General features: G+C 39.5%; 2 protein-coding genes across 5 annotated transcripts in view; both read right to left on the bottom strand.

Moving 5' to 3' along the window:
• Positions 1–1,279: 1,279 nt before the first annotated feature.
• LOC113019198 (E3 ubiquitin/ISG15 ligase TRIM25-like) lies at positions 1,280–6,601 on the bottom strand. Of its 4 annotated transcripts, none has more exons than XM_026162751.2 (8): positions 6,452–6,601; positions 5,666–5,943; positions 4,152–4,526; positions 3,959–4,054; positions 3,454–3,687; positions 2,738–2,900; positions 2,578–2,637; positions 1,280–2,480 (listed from the first exon to the last, which is right to left on the bottom strand). In XM_026162751.2, the coding sequence occupies exons 2-8, from the start codon at positions 5,903–5,905 to the stop codon at positions 1,954–1,956; spliced, it is 1,695 nt and encodes a 564-aa protein (XP_026018536.2). In that variant the 5' UTR covers positions 5,906–5,943; positions 6,452–6,601; the 3' UTR covers positions 1,280–1,953. The 4 variants fall into 4 exon arrangements, with proteins under 4 accessions (XP_026018536.2, XP_026018534.2, XP_026018533.2 ...); XM_026162749.2 differs by having other exon boundaries at positions 6,242–6,555; XM_026162748.2 differs by having other exon boundaries at positions 6,318–6,555.
• Positions 6,602–12,064: 5,463 nt separating this feature from the next.
• Positions 12,065–18,719, bottom strand: part of LOC113014105 (uncharacterized) — a 7,371-nt gene continuing 716 nt past the window's right edge. The window contains exons 1-5 of the mRNA XM_026155424.2: positions 18,148–18,719; positions 17,823–18,059; positions 17,503–17,724; positions 17,075–17,138; positions 12,065–13,718 (exon numbers count right to left, since the gene is read on the bottom strand). The exon at positions 18,148–18,719 is cut by the window's right edge and continues 716 nt beyond it. Of these exons, the coding sequence (XP_026011209.2) occupies positions 12,697–13,718; positions 17,075–17,138; positions 17,503–17,724; positions 17,823–18,059; positions 18,148–18,719 (2,117 nt within the window). The 3' untranslated portion in view covers positions 12,065–12,696. The remainder of the gene's footprint in view (positions 13,719–17,074; positions 17,139–17,502; positions 17,725–17,822; positions 18,060–18,147) is intronic.

Below are 18,719 nucleotides of genomic sequence, written 5' to 3'. Positions count from 1 at the left end.
CCATATATCTGGAACAAACTCCCAGAAAGCCTCAGATCAGCTGAAACACTCAGTTTATTTAAATCCAGGTTGAAGACTCACCTGTTCTCAGCTGCATTTGAATAAAGCACCAAATCCACACTTTTAAGCTTAAATTTCAAAACTTACATTAACTACTGATTTTATCTACTGTTCTGATTTTATCCGTTTTGATTTTATATACTGTTTTGTTTGTTTGTTTGTTAATTAGTTAGTTTATTTGCTTGTTTTAATCAATTTTAAATCATGCTTTTTATTTGTTTTTGTTTCTAATGTCTCTGTAAAGCACTTTGAATCACCTTGCTGTTGAATTGTGCTATACAAATAAACTTGCCTTGCCTAGTGATTTTGCTTATGAACACTTTGGAGTACTGGTTGTTCACAAGAGCCATTACCAATATTGGACTAACTGCAGGCTACTAAAAAAACAAACAAAAAAACAAACAAAAAAAAACAACAAAAAAAAACAAAAAAACACCGACACGCACAGAGGTAAACGTGCCAGGTTTTACATAACATGGCACATGTCTAAATAGATTACACTGCAGATGTCAACATATTTGAAAAACCATAATGGTCTCGCTTTATAAAAACTATCATATTTTCAATACACCCAGCTGTTTAAGTTATGACTGAAGATTTTGGTGAAAGCACAAATGAAACTAGTCAAAACTCACTAAACACCCCCACAATCTGGCCATAAAGCTTGTTAACAGCTCTCTAAAACCCTTTTAAGGTGTGGTACAAGGACCAACTGTGGTGCAGTGGGGAGTACATTTGACTTTGAGTTCAATTCAAATCTAGTCTTGGGACATATGTCTTTGTACTCATGTACTAGGCGTACTCCTGCCTTTGTCAGTAGGAGATTATACATTGCTGAAAAGCGACGTGTGATTTTTTTATGACTTATGTCTTTGCTTATTTTGACAGACAAGAGGATTAACAACAGGCGCTGCATAAAATAACCTGCTTTGAAAGTATCTTGCAATGACTGTGTTTGCACCTACATGGTAACCAATACAGTTCTTTTTGGACTCTTAAAATATCTAACTGCTTTTTACACTTACTGACAGCCTCGAGACCAGATCGCTTTTGAAGAAGACATTAATATAACATGACACTTTACTTGGGAGTATATGAAGTCACTTTGTCAAAACTGCAGCTTCTAACTTGTGATAGGAACATACTTTGGCTCAAAAAGACCGGATATCATTAATGAGAGACACATTTGACAAATCATGGACAAACAAGTCATTCACAGTTTAAATATTGGCAATCATTTTTATTTATTGGTTTTTAGCACAACCTCAGATAAACAGGAAAGGAATCCTATGAAAGCAGTCTAAAAACAGTTAAATTAAAAATACAGAACCATTAATTTGGCAAACTTTTGAGAAATGAGTGCAGTACCTTTGGAAAAGTGTCACAAAAGCCACACTAACCTTTATCCTGCTTTCCCATCTTCTAGACTTGAGTCATAGTGCAATACAGCATCTATGTAGGTATAGCTGACTGCAAAGCTGACTTCATCTGAACCCATTCATCATTAGTACAATAAGCCCTATGCACAGTATGTTGTCAACTTTATCCCCCCCCCCCCCAGAAATTTAAGAAGTAGAATGGAAAGAAAACAATGAAGTACATGCAAGTGAAAAAGTCAATTTAAACTCAATTAAAACAAAACAAAAAAAACAACAACAAGCAAAACAAACAACTGTTAAGAATAGATTAATTAGAGCGAAAAAAATCTTACAATTTCAATGTCCTATGTCCCAGTGGAGCACCTGGGTCGCCTTTCAACAGCCAAACAGTGAGAGTCATTCAGCATATAACAAATAAGTGTGAATCAAGTTCAATGAGCTCACAGGTTTCTTCACTGCTTATTTTAGGTCTTGAAAGACATTAATCAACATGGTAGAGGTGAAAAAGTTGGCATCACAACTTCTTCACTTCTGCATAACAGCCAGAGCTTCCTTCCTTCAGCTCAAGACCAGGATAGAGAGGCTGAGTGAATACTGTGCACACTTTGTGAAGCAGAGTCATGGTGCCAGAGATGCTGTAAAACGACAGAGTACCTGACCTGTAATCCAGGTACACTCCAATCTGAGAGGTACGAGGACCTGACACCGCCTTGGCTACTGAGTTATGTCTGAAAGTATAACCATCTGCAGAGCACTCCAAACACCAGGACTTGTCATTCTTCCCAAATTCTGAGTCGAATGATGTCCGGCTGATGTTTTTGTAAGACGCTGCCACCGACCAGGCGCCACCACTCCAACTGACCTCCCAATAGCACCGCCCTGTTAAACCCTCTCTGCACAACACCTGCTTCACACCTCCAAACCTGTCCGAGTGAGATAAATGAAAACGCTCATAGCAGCCACTCGTCACTCGTTTAGATTGCTGTGAAATGACAAAGCATTTGTTGACAGAGTTGGGATCCAGTGTTAGAGGACAGTGATCTGATAGACAAGCAAACCAGGAATATCATCAGCCTTCTAGTATTTATTAAGTGATTACTGCTTTGATATAATGATCTGCCTTAACGGTTTTACTTACAGCGCAATAACTCTCCCCTGGTCTTTGGCACAGGTGGCAGCACAACATCTGTAACAGACACTAACAGGGAAAAGAAATATATATATAAAAATAGAAAACAGAGGAACTGTATTCAACTATTTAATATTTCCTTCAGGCACCTTTACATATATATGCGCACCTGTGGCAGAGATCTCAGGCCATGTGGTCTTCAGAAGGTTTTTCATGTCATATGTCAGGTCAGACACATAGTCAGTCACCGCTTCCATTGAACGTTTAGGACGAACAACAGCGCCTCTTGGCAGGTCTGGCGATTCACATGAGATTGAGAGAGACTTGAAGATCTAGAGGAAAAATGACAAGTCAGAACAGAAAAAGTATATTAACTGCATGTTACATGGAACATGCTGTTTCAATTCATTAAAACAAAATTCCAGGGGAAAGACACTTCCTAATGGGAAGTGTCATGTCCCTGCTGCCAAGGTGAGAGTGTTTTTAGAAGTCTTTCTAGCATTGTTCTCCGGGAGTTTTAACTGAAAACCACTTGATCTAGGTCCTTCAAATCTGGGGTGGGGGAGTCTGCTGTACTATGACTCTGCAAATTAACAGATTTGGAGGCCTGCAGAAACTGCCATGTTGCAGATAGGAACCTGACATGTTTATCTTTCCGTATATAAAGGCACACAATATTCCCAAAGTCCAAATCAGGCAGCTGGTTTCACAGATAATATAGCCAAAATATGGAAACATGGGTGTAATATTCTCCAGCACATTTTACTAATACTTGTGTCTTGCAGCTATAGATGCTCGATTGATTCTGAATTTAAATAATAAAATGTGTATGAGGTGAAAATTATAAAAAGAAAGACTGGTTGGTCTAGAACACACAACTTTTACCTGAATGAAATGAATATGGTCAGCTGTGTGGGAAACCTGCTCCACATCAGCATCTCTTCTCCCCAGCTTGGCTATCTCCTCCTCCAGCTGCATCTGCAGATCTTCTGCCTCAGCTATTGCAGTTTTCCTCCGAGCTTCAATCAACTCCTTCATTAAAGCACGTCGTTTTTGGATGGAGGAGATCAGCTTGTCAAAGAGCCTGTCATTGGACTTCACAGCAGTCTGACAACAAATCTGTTTATATATAATGTATAAAGAAGGTTCAATTTACAATAGATGCACAACATAGCAGAAAGTCTTCTGGATTCACTTTGTTCCTGGCAAAAACATATGAACATAAAATAAATTCAAAACAAACGTAGCAGGTGTACACCAAAATGCAGGAATACGTGTTGCAATTACAGACAGTCATGGTTATCAGCTCTCACTGCCAGATGTCAGAACCTGTACAAAAGACACTGCTGTGGTCAGAACAGATACACGTTTTCCAGTCTTACTTCCACACCTCAAAGTCCTTCACAGCTTGGACCAGCTCATTCAGCTCCTCTTGTCTCTCCTGGAATCTCCGCTTGACTGCACTCTGGATCTTACCAAGTTTTACCTGTAAGAAGCAACCACCAATGTGTCATTGTGAATATTTCAGTCACAGGAGTCAAATTCAACCACTCTCCAGATTTACATTGGCTTTTTGTCTCTACCTGTTTATCAGCTCTTTCTGCTGCAGCTGACACTGTTGAGTGGCGCCTGTGATCGTCCATGGTGCACAAATAGCAGATACACCTTCGATCAGTTTTACAGTAAACCTCCATCAGCTTGTTGTGCTTTGTGCACATTTTCTCCTTAAGTGGCACTGTAGCAGACACCAGCTGGTGAAGCTTCAGCACAGGAAAATTGTGGTGAGGCTCAAGATGAGCAGGACAGTACGATGCCAAGCAGGTCAGGCAAGACATGCTGGCTTTGTTTCTTCTGGTCCCACAACAGAAATCACAGGCAATGTCTGTTGGTCCTGCAGGAGCAAGAGAAGAAGCTGGACGGGCCTGTTGGGTTACTGTCCTCTTCAGCTTCTCTACAACCTACAGTGATCAAATAAAAGCGGTCAAAGGTTTTGCACGACAAACAGAATCGAAACTATAGAAAAATGTGTTATTTATTTTAAGACAGCACTATCATTTAGATAGTGCTGTCTTTGCTTAGGCTGCTGCCCCCGCGACCCGGCCCCGGACAAAGCGGATGAAGATGGATGGATGGACTATCATTTAGAAAGCATGTGCTATGATGATAATATAATTCATTTAAATATTTTAGGGGTAACAAGAGCAGACAATGCAAACACCCACAAGAAAATCTAATGACATGCCAAAGAAAATATAAAATTATGATTACTGGACACTTTGAGGTGCATCTGTTCATCTGCTTGTTTCAACACAAATATCTAATCAACTAAACACATGGCAGCAACTCGCTGCGTTTAGGCATGTATACATGGTCAAGATCACCTGCTGAACTTCAAACTGAGCAGATGATCTGCAACAGCCACTTCCACAGCAAGGAACACACAACTCAGGACAGAATTCACACACGCTCACTAAAATTAGACTACTGAAGAAGATTGTCGCTGGTTCTGAAGAACACATTTCTCCTGCAACTTTGGCATGAACAATATAAGAGCATGGATCCATCCTGCTTTGCATCAGTTCCGGTTTGTGTTAGAATGCTGTAGAGGCGATATCCTCTAGCACACTTTGCCTCCCCCAGTCCAAACACCACAGTCTACCAAAGTATTGTTGCCTACCATGTCCATCCTTTTATGACCGCAGCATGTCATCTACTGATGGCTACTTCCAGCAGGCTAACACACCATCTCAAAGCTCAAATCATCTCAAACTGGTTTCTTAAACATAACAATGAGTTCACTGTACTCACTTATACCAGCTGCCCTTCCTGACTCAACCCAAAGGGATGTGTCTCAGACTAGAATCAAACCAAGCAAACCACCACACCATTAATGAAAATCTGTTTATAAATGTTGTAAATGAAAACAAACTAGAAATTGGATAACGATAATATCAGAAAGAATTTAGAAAAAGAAAAACATTTCTCATTAAGTATTTCTCTGAGCTCTGAGTATCTGAACTTTAGTTAACTTGCTACGTTTTGTTGTCATTTTATTTATTTTTATTTATTTTCAAAAGCAGCACCGTGGATGCATCACCTCAGCCAGCATGTTGTTCCTCCCGAGGACAGGCCTTGGGCTGAAGGCCTCCCTACACTGAGGACAGCTGTACGTTCCCTTCTCCTTTTCCTGGTCCCAGCATCCCTCGATACAGCTTCTGCAGTAAGTGTGTCCACACTGGATGGTGACGGGATCTTTGAGCAGGTCCAGACATACCGAGCAGTAAAACTGATTCGGCTCCAACTCGACACCACACTGCGGCTGCCACTTCTCTGCCATTTGGATGAAACCCACGTGAAGAACACTTCTCGTTTTCTCTGAAAAAGCGGAGGTTTAAAATCTTAGCGTTTCCGATTCATCATTACTGTACAATTTATATACTGTGGGAGTTACGAACTAGCAGATGCCACCGATAAACTGCAGATTACGAAAACTTGTACAGAAAATAAAAATACCAGGCTCGGCAACAGACCACGTGAACTGGACGGACACTCAACATTTAACAAGGAGACAAATTGGGTTGCAGAACCAGTCACATATTTTTTTTTCCCCTGGTGGCCCTAAGCCTCTTCAGTACATGCTCTACTAATACACTATCTGTAATATGAGACCCACCAAATCAAAAGCGCAGTCCATTGACAGGAACCGCAAATAGTCGCACCTTATCTAAGAAACACTGTAATCAATTCACCTGTGAGCCAAGCGCGGCAAACAATCCGGGGTCTCAACACTGATTGGTGCTACGTGTCATGCGTAACAAGGGTGGAGGTGGCGCAGCAGCATCAGACCACAAAGAAGTTGGTCCGCAAAGCTGGGCGTACTAACCAAAACAAAAGTCGATACAGACGTATTAAAACGCTCTTCTTCTTCTTCAGTCGAGTTTAACGGCAGCTTGTATCCAAAACTGTTGCATTACTGCCATCTTATTAAAACACTCCTCCGAAGTGCGGGGCTAAATACCCAGGTCACGTGACTACGACTAAACGAGGTAATGGGTACCTGCTGCTTCGACGCATGCCAGAGACATTTGGGGTGGTCTCCGCAATTGTTTAATTATTTATTTGATACTACCGCTTCTATTTATTACACATGCTCGAAAGAAAACACCATCTCTCTCATTATTATTTTTGCTGTGGATTGTAAAGAGCCTTAAAAACAGCTGGAAATCTGTGTGGTTATGTCATCAAACACGCAGACTTTTCTCTGTATGTTTTACTTTATAAATTGATTTATTGTGAGCAACACGAATGTTGCTGAAGCACATTGATCACCACAGTCACATCCTGCTGTCTGCAACGGTCTCAATACCTTCTCTCTTGTTTGTGCAGGGATTTCTCCAAAACGTGCTGATCATAAGTATTGTGCAGGGATTGTCTCTGTCACTGTTTCACAGAAATCTTTCAAACTTCTACTATATTTACAAAAACAAACAAAAAACAAGGTTATTTAGTTTAATTGTAACATTTAATGATTAGTGTCTACATTTTTTACAAAAAAATAAAATAAAACTGCGGAATAACACGTATATGTCAAACAGCTAACATAACATCAAAACATTTAATAAAAATGACTTGACACAAAATCTGTTCAGACGAACAACAAGTAGATCACACGTCCTTTGCTGCCTGTTGAGATGAGCCATCTCAGTAAATTCAATCAAGAGTTGAAGAGTTTTCTTAAGTAGAAATGATGTTTCTCATGTAGCATCAATGGTGAACTTTCTTGATCTCATCTGTTTGTTTAGCAGCTGGCTCGTATCTTCTGGATCATTTTTGTAGCTTGCAGTCACTTTAACTGAAGATCTAATTTGTAGACTTTTAGAAGTTATCCTGCTTTGTCTACATTGTGGCTGAATGTCAGGTAGTTCTGTAATCTACCAACTTACATGCTGTTTGCTTGCTCTGCAAAACAGATAAAAATGTAATTACTTTAGAGGTGGATGCAACTATTCAATAACTGATAGGGAAGACAAAGAAAGTGTGTTTATAGGACACAATTCATACGCAAATGGAATTTCTTGAGTTTTACCTTAAAGGAAATGACCAATGTAATTGTGAATAAGCAATCAAAAAAAGTGGGGAGTGCTGAGAAGCTACAGCTGGACAGAAGGAGAGTGAAATTGCTTCCTCACAAAGTTTTGTTGATTATTGTTTATAGATTTCTTTCCAGTGATATGAGGTCTAGCAGGTGTGTAGGGGAGACCGGGGATAGTTGTAACATTTTTGACATTTCTGTCTGTAAATTGGAGCTCTTTTAAGGTAGTGGATTCAAAATGTAATGCAAAGTATTTACATGTCTCTGCTATTAAATAGTGCAGCTATTTTCTCTGCAGCACAATTACCCATTGCATGGTATGGTCTCAAACACGAAGAGTGAAATGTTACGATTAACCCCGTAGTCTGGGTTAGTTGTAACATATCCTGGGGTGAAATGTAACACAATGAAATAAGGGTACTAACAAAACATTAACATGTAATCTTTGTTTATTCAACACATGAATGCACTTAGAGCCATTTATGTAGCTGTGTGTGTGTGACAGAATGCAGAAATCCAGCTTTTGAACATATTCCAACCCCCCAAAAAAGACAAATTATGGAATTTTCTGCAACTGAATATTTCATTAATTTTGGTTGGTCTTCCTTGAGTTTGGCCTCATTGGCTCAGTGGGCATTATAACCTACAACTCTTGCACCAATTTTGAACATAACAATGAAGCTGAAAAAATGTAGTTGTTCACCAGCATCGCAATTCCATTACTTTTTTTCATGGCTTACCTTGGTGTGGTTTGCAAAGTGCTTCAGAAAGATGAGGAAATCTGTTTCTTGCACCCATCCTGATTTATTTCCACTACCAGTACTTCCTACTGGTCCATCTCTGACACAGTGGTCTGCATAATGTATGTGTGGGAACACAAACAGTGGAGGAATTGTGTTGCCAATGGCATTAACCGCATATACAAAAGCGACCAGTGAACCTCTCTCTGCTGATGTCGTTGCCCCAACTTGTTTAATATAAGTTAAAGTAATAGTGTGGTAAGTTGTAACATCTGCATTATTGTTACAACTAACCCAGACTGTTGCTGTTACAACTGACCCAGACTCCTATAGCCATGAACTAGCTAACATTACAGCCAACGGCTAAAACATTAGCACTAAAGACCTACACAGAATATATCCCCATAGACATACAAATAACATAATTTACATTTGATGAGTTTAACTGCAAAGCAGATAATGCTATTACAAATTGAAATAAAGTAGAAAAACTTACTTTTTGGCATACAAATTACTTTTTTCATGTTAAATTGTCTGTGTTTGACGAAATGTGCTGATTTTTCACATGTGATAGCAGAACTGAATTGGGCATGCACAGGATGAGTCACATCATTTGAAACTTAGCCCTGATTGGAGAAATTGGAAGTGTTACTCCCTACTCAAACTTATTTCAGAGGTATTTTGATCATTCTTTTGTTAGGAAGCAGAAGTTCTTCCAAGGTTTTCTGTAACTAATGGAGTCAGTGTAATGACATGACTACACATGCACACAGTGCACTGACAGTATGTGTAGGAAATCACAGTATTGTAGGGTGGCACAGTAAATATGCAAACTCGCATATAGAATAGAATAGAATAGCCTTTATTGTCATTGTACAGAGTACAACGAAATTGGAGTGCCACTCCCTTGGTGCAAGTTTCAATAATAAATATAAATGTAAAATATAAAAAGTACAAAAAAAACAATCGTAAGTACTCAAACAATAGTATGTACAATATATACAGGATAGCAGCATTAATATAATGACAGTATGAATAGCAGCATAATATAATGACAGTGACGGTATGGAATAGGTTCAATTGTTTTTGTGCTTATTTACTACGGTGGTAGCTCTGGGAAAGAAGCTATCCCTGAATCTGTTTGTCCTGGTTTTATGTGACCTGTACCGTCGGCCTGACGGTAATAGTTCAAACAGTTGGTTGCTGGCGTGAGAGTGGTCCTTGATGATATTGCCAGCTCTGCTGAGGTACCGAGAGTTTGCAGTGACCTCCAGGCTGGGCAGAGAGCAGCCAGTGATCTTCTGGGCTGTGTTTTAGAACAACATGACAGTTTTAGAACAACAAAGCAATATTCTAAATGTTCATATACAACTATGGAGCACTGCACTACCATAGGCAGAGAAATACATTCAAATCCATATTTGTTTTATTCTGGAACAATCACTGCTAAGTAATAATGATTACTTAAAAAAAAATAAAAAAATCTTTTTTATAAACAGGAGTGTGTTCTTGTTCGGACCTTTCACTAGACTGGCATTGGTTAGCTTGTCTAGTCAATTGTAGTATGTGTAAACTATGATGTTTTCATTTGCAGTAGCAGACTTAAGTTCACCTAGCACTCACATATCAACACTTATAGTTGTCTCTGTCCCCGTTGCTTTATTGGGAAGGTTTCTAGGTTTTGGATAGGCAATGGACTCATTCAATCAGGGGTAGGGGAACTCCAGGCATCAAGGGCCGGTGTCCTGCAGGTTTTAGATGTGTCCTTGATCCAACACAGCTGATTTAAATGGATAAATTACCTCCTCAACATGTTTTTGATTTCTCTGGATGCCTGGTAAAAAACTGATCATTTGTTTCAGGTGTGTTGACCCAAGGTGACATCTAAAACCTGCATGACATCAGCCCTTTGGGCCTGGAGTCTCCCACCCCTGATTTACATGAACAAACTGGAGTCTATTAGATGCTCAAATGAAGCTTTTTGAAGCATTGAAGCTTGTGTTAACGCTTCATACTAGCTTTTCAACACATTCCTCTCTGGTGACATCTGGTGGCCAAAATTATGAAGAACAGCTTGAATCTACAAATTAAAGTGTAGTGCTTCATTATGACTGCCCATTCTACAGAGTTCACTGTTCTGTCTGATATTGGGCCTACACATTTGTTGCTTTGAATATGTATGTTTTTTGGGTGAAATAATTATGTCTATTTGCTTAATAGATAAATTTGATCAATAAGCTTCCCTTATTTAAACATGTGCCATGGTGTGGTCTTTCTTTGCTTGTGACTTTTTGATGTTGGTAAATACAATAAATGAAAAACACATTAATATACATATAATAATGTACAACACATTATGGTACTTATACAATTAATCACTGGACAGCTGGACAGGTATGTTTGTAAATAATATTATTAAAAATAAAATAAACACAATCAAAACAAAGACAAACAACAAGAATAAAAAGCTGGCAAACACACCCGATTGAGGAAAATCAACTCAAAATACTCCCACACAACAGAACCTCCCCTCTTCCTTGCTGGCTGAGTATCGCTCAATAGAATGATCAGTAGTTTGTTGTCACTCACTATCAAAGCACTCCACAAATCCCGCGAATGATCCACTTCCTTATAAACCATCGAATCAGCTACGTTCTAAATGTCACTGATCACATGACTCTGGCCAAACAAATCAAACCTTGACACAGTGCTTCTGAAGCAGTGTGGTTTTTGACACACGTGCTGGAGCGTCAGCTTTAAGTGGGCCATCATTAGATATAATTATTAGCTTTGAATTAGGTATTGTAAGCATATCTTAGAGCCACGATTAAACATAAGTTTTATCATTACTCTAAGGGAGGGAGAGAGAGAGAGAGAGAGGCCATTATTCAGGCCATCTTAAACTTGACAATGTGACTTTGTAGTCTAAGTAAGAAAGTGTATGGAAGGTTTTGGGATGATTTTTGCAGCTGTTCCTCTCTTTGGAAACAGCAATTACACATTTATGTAGAAATGGGTTATCAGACGGTGCTTTGTTTTGTATGTAACATGAGATAACTTGAGATGCAGATAGAAATCCAGATGAGCCCCATGAACGGTCAGTCACAGCTCTCTCATACTGAAGGATATCACCCTGGGTTTAGTTCCCCCACCCCTGTTATAGAGGTTCATTTGATAGTTGGGGTTTTCTCTGTGCTATTGTCTGATCTTTACTTTTCAAAGGATTTTGAGGACACGGTTACTGTGATTTGGTACTATATAAATGAAACTAAAAATTGAATTGAAATATGGGCCATATGACCAAACAACTGCACATGCTGTTAATGATAAATTCAGGACAGTACTGGGGACACTTTTCTAGTAAAATGGAACTCTGAATATCTCATTTGTGACAGTGAACGTTATAAAGCTTCCATTGCTTGAGCCACAGCAATAATACTAAGGGTAAAGCTCTAACTTTTTCCATGCCACACCTAGTGGGATGTTATTACACTTAAGTTATGACTAATATAGGTGTGTGCTTGGCCTCACCTATATTTACATGAAATAACAAATAGCCTGTCTGGTGTGTACTTCCTCGAACTTACACAGTTTGCAAAGCACTATCATGCGAATTTGTGATAGAAATTAAACTTGATTGTAAACAAAAAAAGGCAAACCACACTTCATTTAAACATTTTATTCACCTTAAAGCTGTGGAAGGTTGCATTATGCTGCAACATGAGTGCTCAAGTAAAACCCCAGTTATAGTTAATAAACACCAACAGATTCTGGCCCTAAAGTAGCAAATGAGTTGCTTTAAAAAAAGGATGGGGTGTCAGAGTAACGTGAAAAAAGACAAGAGTTCAAGTCCGGCACTGGCAAAGTTACATCCTTCCAGTAACTGAAACACAATTGCTTTTTGCCAGGGAAAGATAGCCGTTGTCCTCCACTGATGGCACTATTGCTGTTTGTGAGCCCCTCCAAATATCTTTCCTCCAGATGAACCCTCTTACTGCTGGCAATGGTGTTGAATTAATCAGAGCCTTCACTTGCTTTACCCCACATTTCCCTTATTCCCAACTGTATGAAAAATTTTGACACAGTGGCCCAAGGCAAAGTAAGCGAAGAAAAAAGAAATAGGCGCCTAAATGACGGAAACCGCTGAATAAACCTTTAATAGTCCCAAAAACCTCCAAATAAAAACAAATTTATGTACTGCCTCCTAAATATGTGAACATTATATGTAATGTAACATTATCAAGAGGTAATTAAATAATCAAATGTTCACATAAATATCTGCTTATTAAGAAAATCTTACGAAAATTCAGTAAAAGCTTTTCTTTTTTCTTGGACAGCCTTATATGTTCTCTGTACAGCTTCTAAAGGTGACTCTGCATCCTTAGCGGCTTCATTTCCAGTGATGCCTCCCATTACACCACCAGCTACTAGTGCTGTTTTTCCTACTGTTGCAGCAGCAGACACACATGCTAACATTTCTGTGACACTCATCTTCACAGATTTCACAGCAAATTCACACAATGTTACTACACCAAATAAAGCACCGAGCAAAGCTCCTGTTGCAATCCCTGTCGTTTGGATCAGAAACCTCTTAAACACACTAGTTTTAGCCTGGTTTCTGATCTCTTCTGGGGTTTTATCTGGCATTGAGTGTCTAATATGCTCTACCCGTTTCTGTATTGCCGTCTCCACATGTTGCAGCATTTTATTTGTGTAGTAACCTCCGTTTTTTTCCACCACCATTTTTTCTATTGTTTTCAGCAACTCCTCCAGCTGGAACTGGTTGCTCCTGTAGTTGTTTGGCTGGTTGTTGTTCCAGTGTTCGTTATCAAAGACGTGACACCGACCATCACACTTTGACACCAGATCACTCAGATTTTTGTTCTGACTGACAAAATCTTCAATTTTCATATTTTTCTTGAGCTGTTCACCGTGAGTGAAAACAACTACAGCATATTTTAGAGCTTCATCTGAGAAAGACTGATGTATCTTAGTGACGACAGCCTGCTCGTGCTCTGTGAATTTACCCACTCGAAGCACAATGAGAAAAGCATGAGGCCCAGGAGCACACTCTGTCATACAGCTCATTATCTCAGGCTTCAGATCTTCCTCAGACCTTCCTGTGTCAAAGAAACCAGGGGTGTCAATCAGAGTGATGCTTCTTCCACTGACTGTTTTGGTTTCTGTTTGGCATTTCATTGTTCCAGAGTTTGGAGAATGGTAGGTGGCAAAGAGCTCCTCTCCAAGAATGGTGTTACCCAAATCACTTTTCCCAGATCCAGTTTTTCCCAGCAGGACCAACCTCATCGTTGTTGAATCTAGAGGAGAACAATGACTCTGTTAAGTACATTTGTTTCTTACTTTTTTCTCCCTTCTTAAAAAGGTGTTTTGCTTATGGTTTGAAGTTTGAAACAGGATGCAATAGATACTGAACCGTTTTAGTCAGATACAGAATCAATATTAAATGATAAGATGAGAACACTGGTCCACTAAGGAAATTTGCTAGGTCAAGCCAGTGATTGGTAAGGTTAATGCAATCATTTACAAATTGGCTCTTTGATGATTTTTTTTTCAAATGCTCTATTAGATGTCACAATTTACTATTCATGTTTTAATGTAGTCCCTTTAAAAAAATAAAAAAAATAAAAATAAAAAAAATATATATATATTAGGGGTGCAACGATATTCGTATCGATATTGAACCGTTCGATACAGTGCTTTCGGTTCGGTACGCATATGTATCGAACAATACAACATTTGTAATTTATTTCATCAACTTTCCTTCTGACGATGCTGTCTGTGTTGAGCGCTCAGTGAATCTGCGTTCGACTACTCCGCCTAGGCTGCACTGTCGAGCGCAGATCCACTGAGCGCTCAACACAGACAGCATAGTCAGAAGGAAGAGCGCAGGGCAAGCTAGCGAGACAGAAGTTAAGCTCTCCTTGCAACATGGACCTCCCCCACCCTCATTCAGATCTGGCGTTTGGAATTATTTTGGTTTTCATGTGACGTATGACCCTGAAGGTAAGCGAGTCATGGACTAAAGTAAAACAGTATGTTGGATGTGCCATGCAATGCTCAATTACATGGGTGGGAACTAGTGTGTTAGCGCAGTTAGCTCGTTAACGTGTTGGCCGTCCAGCCCCATGCACGGGGCGATCGGTGGTAGCTCGTTAACGGAGATTTGCCGTGTTGTGGCGTTAAGGTCATTTCAACGAGATTAACCTGAAAGCACTAGTGGGAACACAACGAATATGACTGCACATTTATGCCGACATCATCCTAGTGCAAAGACAAAAACAACAAGCATGCTACTAACTTTAGCCGAGTCATTTAGACAGCTGTTAGCACATGATTCTCCTTAATTATGCTGCTGAGAATATAGCCCAGAAGAAGCGGATAGTATAGCTTTTATTTTGGAAAGAGACATTTCTCTGTAATAAACTCTCTTTTAGAAAACAGGAAATACTTTGTATCAATAGGTAACTTCACATCTGAGCAGACAAGTATCACATGTGGAGTTCCCCAAAGTTCCATCTTGGGACCCCTTCTGTTTAACATCTACATGCTCCCACTGGCACAGATTATAAACAACAACAAAATAAACTACCACAGCTATGCAGATGACACACAAATATATATCACAATGTCACCAGGAGACCGAGGCCCTGTACAGGCTCTTGGTAAATGCATTGAGGAAATCAATGACTGGTTGTGCCACAATTTTCTCCAGCTAAACAAAAACAAAACTGAGGTAATAGTCTTTGGCGCCAAAGAAAAACGATTACAGGTCACCAGAGAACTTCAATCTATACATCTAAAAACCACAAACCAGGCGAGAAATTTGGGTGTAGTGATGGATGCAAAAAAAACACATTAAGACAATAACAAAGTCAGCTTACTATCACCTCAAGAATATATCAAGGATAAAAGATCTGATGTCTCAACAGGACCTGGAAAAACTAGTCCATGCATTCATCTTTAGTAGGCTTGATTACTGTAACAGCATCTTTACAGGTCTACCTAAAAAATCAGTCAGACAACTACAGCTCATTCAGAACTCTGCTGCTCGAGTCCTCACTAAGACCAAAAAAGTGGACCACATCAGTCCAGCTCTGAGGTCCTTACACTGGCTGCCTGTCCGTCAGAGGATAGACTTTAAAGTTCTGATGCTGGCCTATAAAGCTCTGAATGGTTTAGGACCAAAATACATCAATGACCTCCTGACCCAGTATGAACCATCCAGATCCCTCAGGTCATCTGGATCCGGTCTTTTATCAGTTCCCAGAGTCAGAACCAGACACGGAGAAGCTGCATTCAGCTTTTATGCTCCTTATATCTGGAACAAACTCCCAGAAAGCCTCAGATCAGCTGAAACACTCAGTTTATTTAAATCCAGGTTGAAGACTCACCTGTTCTCAGCTGCATTTGAATAAAGCACCAAATCCACACTTTAAGCTTAAATTTCAAAACTTACATTTAACTACTGATTTTATCTACTGTTCTGATTTTATCTGTTTTGATTTTATATACTGTTGTTTGTTTGTTTGTTTGTTTGTTAATTAGTTAGTTAGTTTATTTGCTTGTTTTAATCAATTTTAAATCATGCTTTTTATTTGTTCTTGTTTCTAATGTCTCTGTAAAGCACTTTGAATCACGTTGTTGAATTGTGCTATACAAATAAACTTGCCTTGCCTTGCCTTTTCCAAAGATGAGTGATTCCTCAATCAGATACAGGGCTTGCAATATCGCTAGCCCGACGTCCTGGGGCTACCAAAATCTATCTCTTCCCTGCCCGTCGGGCTATTGTAGGAAGGAAAAATATATGTCAATGCTTTTGCATTCTTTCAGAAATGTAGCTGGGTAATTATGTCATTGGCATCGGTGAGCCACTGTCAATATGTGACATATTGAAATCGCGTTTGAATTTGCGCTTGTTTTTTTGCTTTCACTTTGCAATCGTGCGAACGGTGTATAGAGAGCGACAGCACTGATCTGTGAGTGATGATAATTTGTGCACCAATTCCTCTGACATCGTCTTATTAATCGTTAGCTTACTATGCAAACATGACAAGTGAAATCTCCCGCAGCTTAAACATGTGAGAGGTTGATCGCGCAGAGAATCGCTGAGCTTATGTGAGTGCGTGTGTAAAAGCAGCAGGATATATATTTTAGTTCTGCTGAGCCAAATAAGACAGGTCAGGGTGAAGAAGTGACAGCCAAAGAAAAGCTTACCACAAAACGGAGAAGTTATGACAAATCAGACTATAAGGCAAAAAGAAAGTGCAGCTTTATGGTTTCATGGACAAAAGAATTTCTGTGGCTGCAATATGACGAGCTAAATAACCAGGGCTGCACATAAGTGGTCCGCAGGTGCGCATTCGCTGTCAAAATAAAAAACACGCACAAGGGTTAGGGTTAAATTTAAAAACTGTACTTTTGAGTTAAAATATATATTTATAATTTTAATAAATGACAAATTAAAAATGCTTGAACATTTTTTTGTATCGAAAAAATATCGAACCGTGACACCAAAGTATCGAACCGAACCGAACCGTGAATTTTGTGTATCGTTGCACCCCTAATATATATATATATATATATATATATATATATATATATATATATATAAGCACTGTCGGGATTATTATCTGTGGATATTTTCTACACCAACCTTGATCTTGGTCTTTATGGTGAACACCTTCAGTGAATTTGTTTTTTTGGACTGAGCCAAATGTCTGCAAAGACAACAAATTATTACATTAGTAAGAGTTCCTTTATATATTCATTAGATGCAGAGGAAACAAAACGTGATTGGTGAATTATTGATACACATTATGTTAGCAAGTAGGAGCATAAATTAAGTTTTGTAAAGCCCAGTTGCCGTTCGAAAAAAATAAATGCTACACCAAAATTTGGTGTCAGAAAAGAATGATATTGGCAAACAAGATGACTTTTAATACTGTCACATATATATCCCATTGTACCACATGAATTTCTGTTGTGGTGTTTTACAATTTCATTTTTTCTAAGCACAACAAAATCAATATCAGACTTTAGTGTTGGTGGTAATTTTTAAAGAAAAAAGTGCTTTGTCATTACCTGATCTGACTCGTCATCGGGGTGAATGACAATGTGGATCAGGAGTGGTGTGATGCCCACTCGTTCCTCTTCAAATACATGAACTTCCTCCTTTAAAGCCCTCACCACCTCACTGACAGGAAACTGCAGTGCCATCCCAGCACCGAGGACGGGAAGAGCGACAGATCTGAATCCTTTCTTCTCACAAGAAGATAGGATTGTGTTGATGCCCATTCGAAGAACCTATAACACATAAGAATACTGGATTAAGACAAATGGCTTCATTAAAAAATGTCCTCACAAACAGACAGAATAATAAAATCCCTCCTTTACTATCTCACCTGGACTGCAACTCCGTCTGGGTCACCATCCCAGGGAACAAGATTGAGGAAGAAGACTGCATTAGACTGAAGTCCAGGTAAGCCCTCCAGCAGTACTGAGTCACCAGGCATTGTTTCATCTTCCTCTTCCTTTCTAAACCTTGTGGTCAGCTGTGGTCCAGCTACTTCAAACAAAGCATTTCCAACACGGGTAGAGAGAGGATCATGGCCAACCATAGGAGACACCAAAGCATCCACCTAGGAGAAGAGCAGGAGATTTGGTGGGCTTAGAAAATGTGTTTTATTGCAAGGTGTTGTTTATTTTAATTACAGCAACATTTCTCACCTGTTGGCTCTCGATCGATCCCTGAATAACCTCCATGTGGACTCTGCCTCCAGGAGCTCTGGCAGTGGCTCCTCTTGCTGTATCTTCATCAGGTGTATCTATCCCTTGGAGAAGCCTGTCACATGCTTCCTGTATGGCCCTCACCGCCTCCTCTCTGTTATCAATCAGGATGATTTTCCTCAAACTTCGACCTCCCACACTGCCAAAGTCCTTCACAGCAGCAACAGTTGCCTCAGTGCACACAGTGAGAGGAACCCCAGAGACACCTGAGCTGATACAAGGAATGGCTATGGACTGAAACTCCATTATTTCTGAAAACTTTAAAGCACAATGCACAGTTTTCTCCAGTAACATCTTATCTCTGTTACTTGCTTTTCCACCTACAGGCCCAACTGCATGAAGCAGTTTCTTGCACTTTAAGTTACCCCCTGTGGTCACTACTGTTTCTCCTATGGGAATTTTCCCAAAAAACTTCACTAATTCATCACTCTCTCTCTGTATTTCAGGACCACCAGCTCGACTCAGTGCAGCAGCAACACCTGCAGAGTGCTCCAAGTCCTGATTGGCTGCAT

Source organism: Astatotilapia calliptera, chromosome 3 (genome assembly GCF_964374335.1).
Source record: "Astatotilapia calliptera chromosome 3, fAstCal68.1, whole genome shotgun sequence".
In the NCBI taxonomy this organism is placed as follows: Eukaryota; Metazoa; Chordata; class Actinopteri; order Cichliformes; family Cichlidae; genus Astatotilapia; species Astatotilapia calliptera.
Note: the sequence above shows the minus strand (reverse complement) of the source record. Positions and strands in the feature narration are given on the sequence as shown.

Excerpts from the sequence above, each read along its gene's own strand:
- LOC113019198 (XM_026162751.2), bottom strand. The coding sequence starts at position 5,905 with ATGGCAGAGAAGTGGCAGCCGCAGTGTGGTGTCGAGTTGGAGCCGAAT. Across the intron at positions 4,527-5,665 it reads GGAACAACATGCTGGCTGAG|GTTGTAGAGAAGCTGAAGAG; the intron begins GTGATGCATCCA and ends TGATCACTGTAG. Across the intron at positions 3,688-3,958 it reads AAGCTGTGAAGGACTTTGAG|ATTTGTTGTCAGACTGCTGT; the intron begins GTGTGGAAGTAA and ends ATATATAAACAG.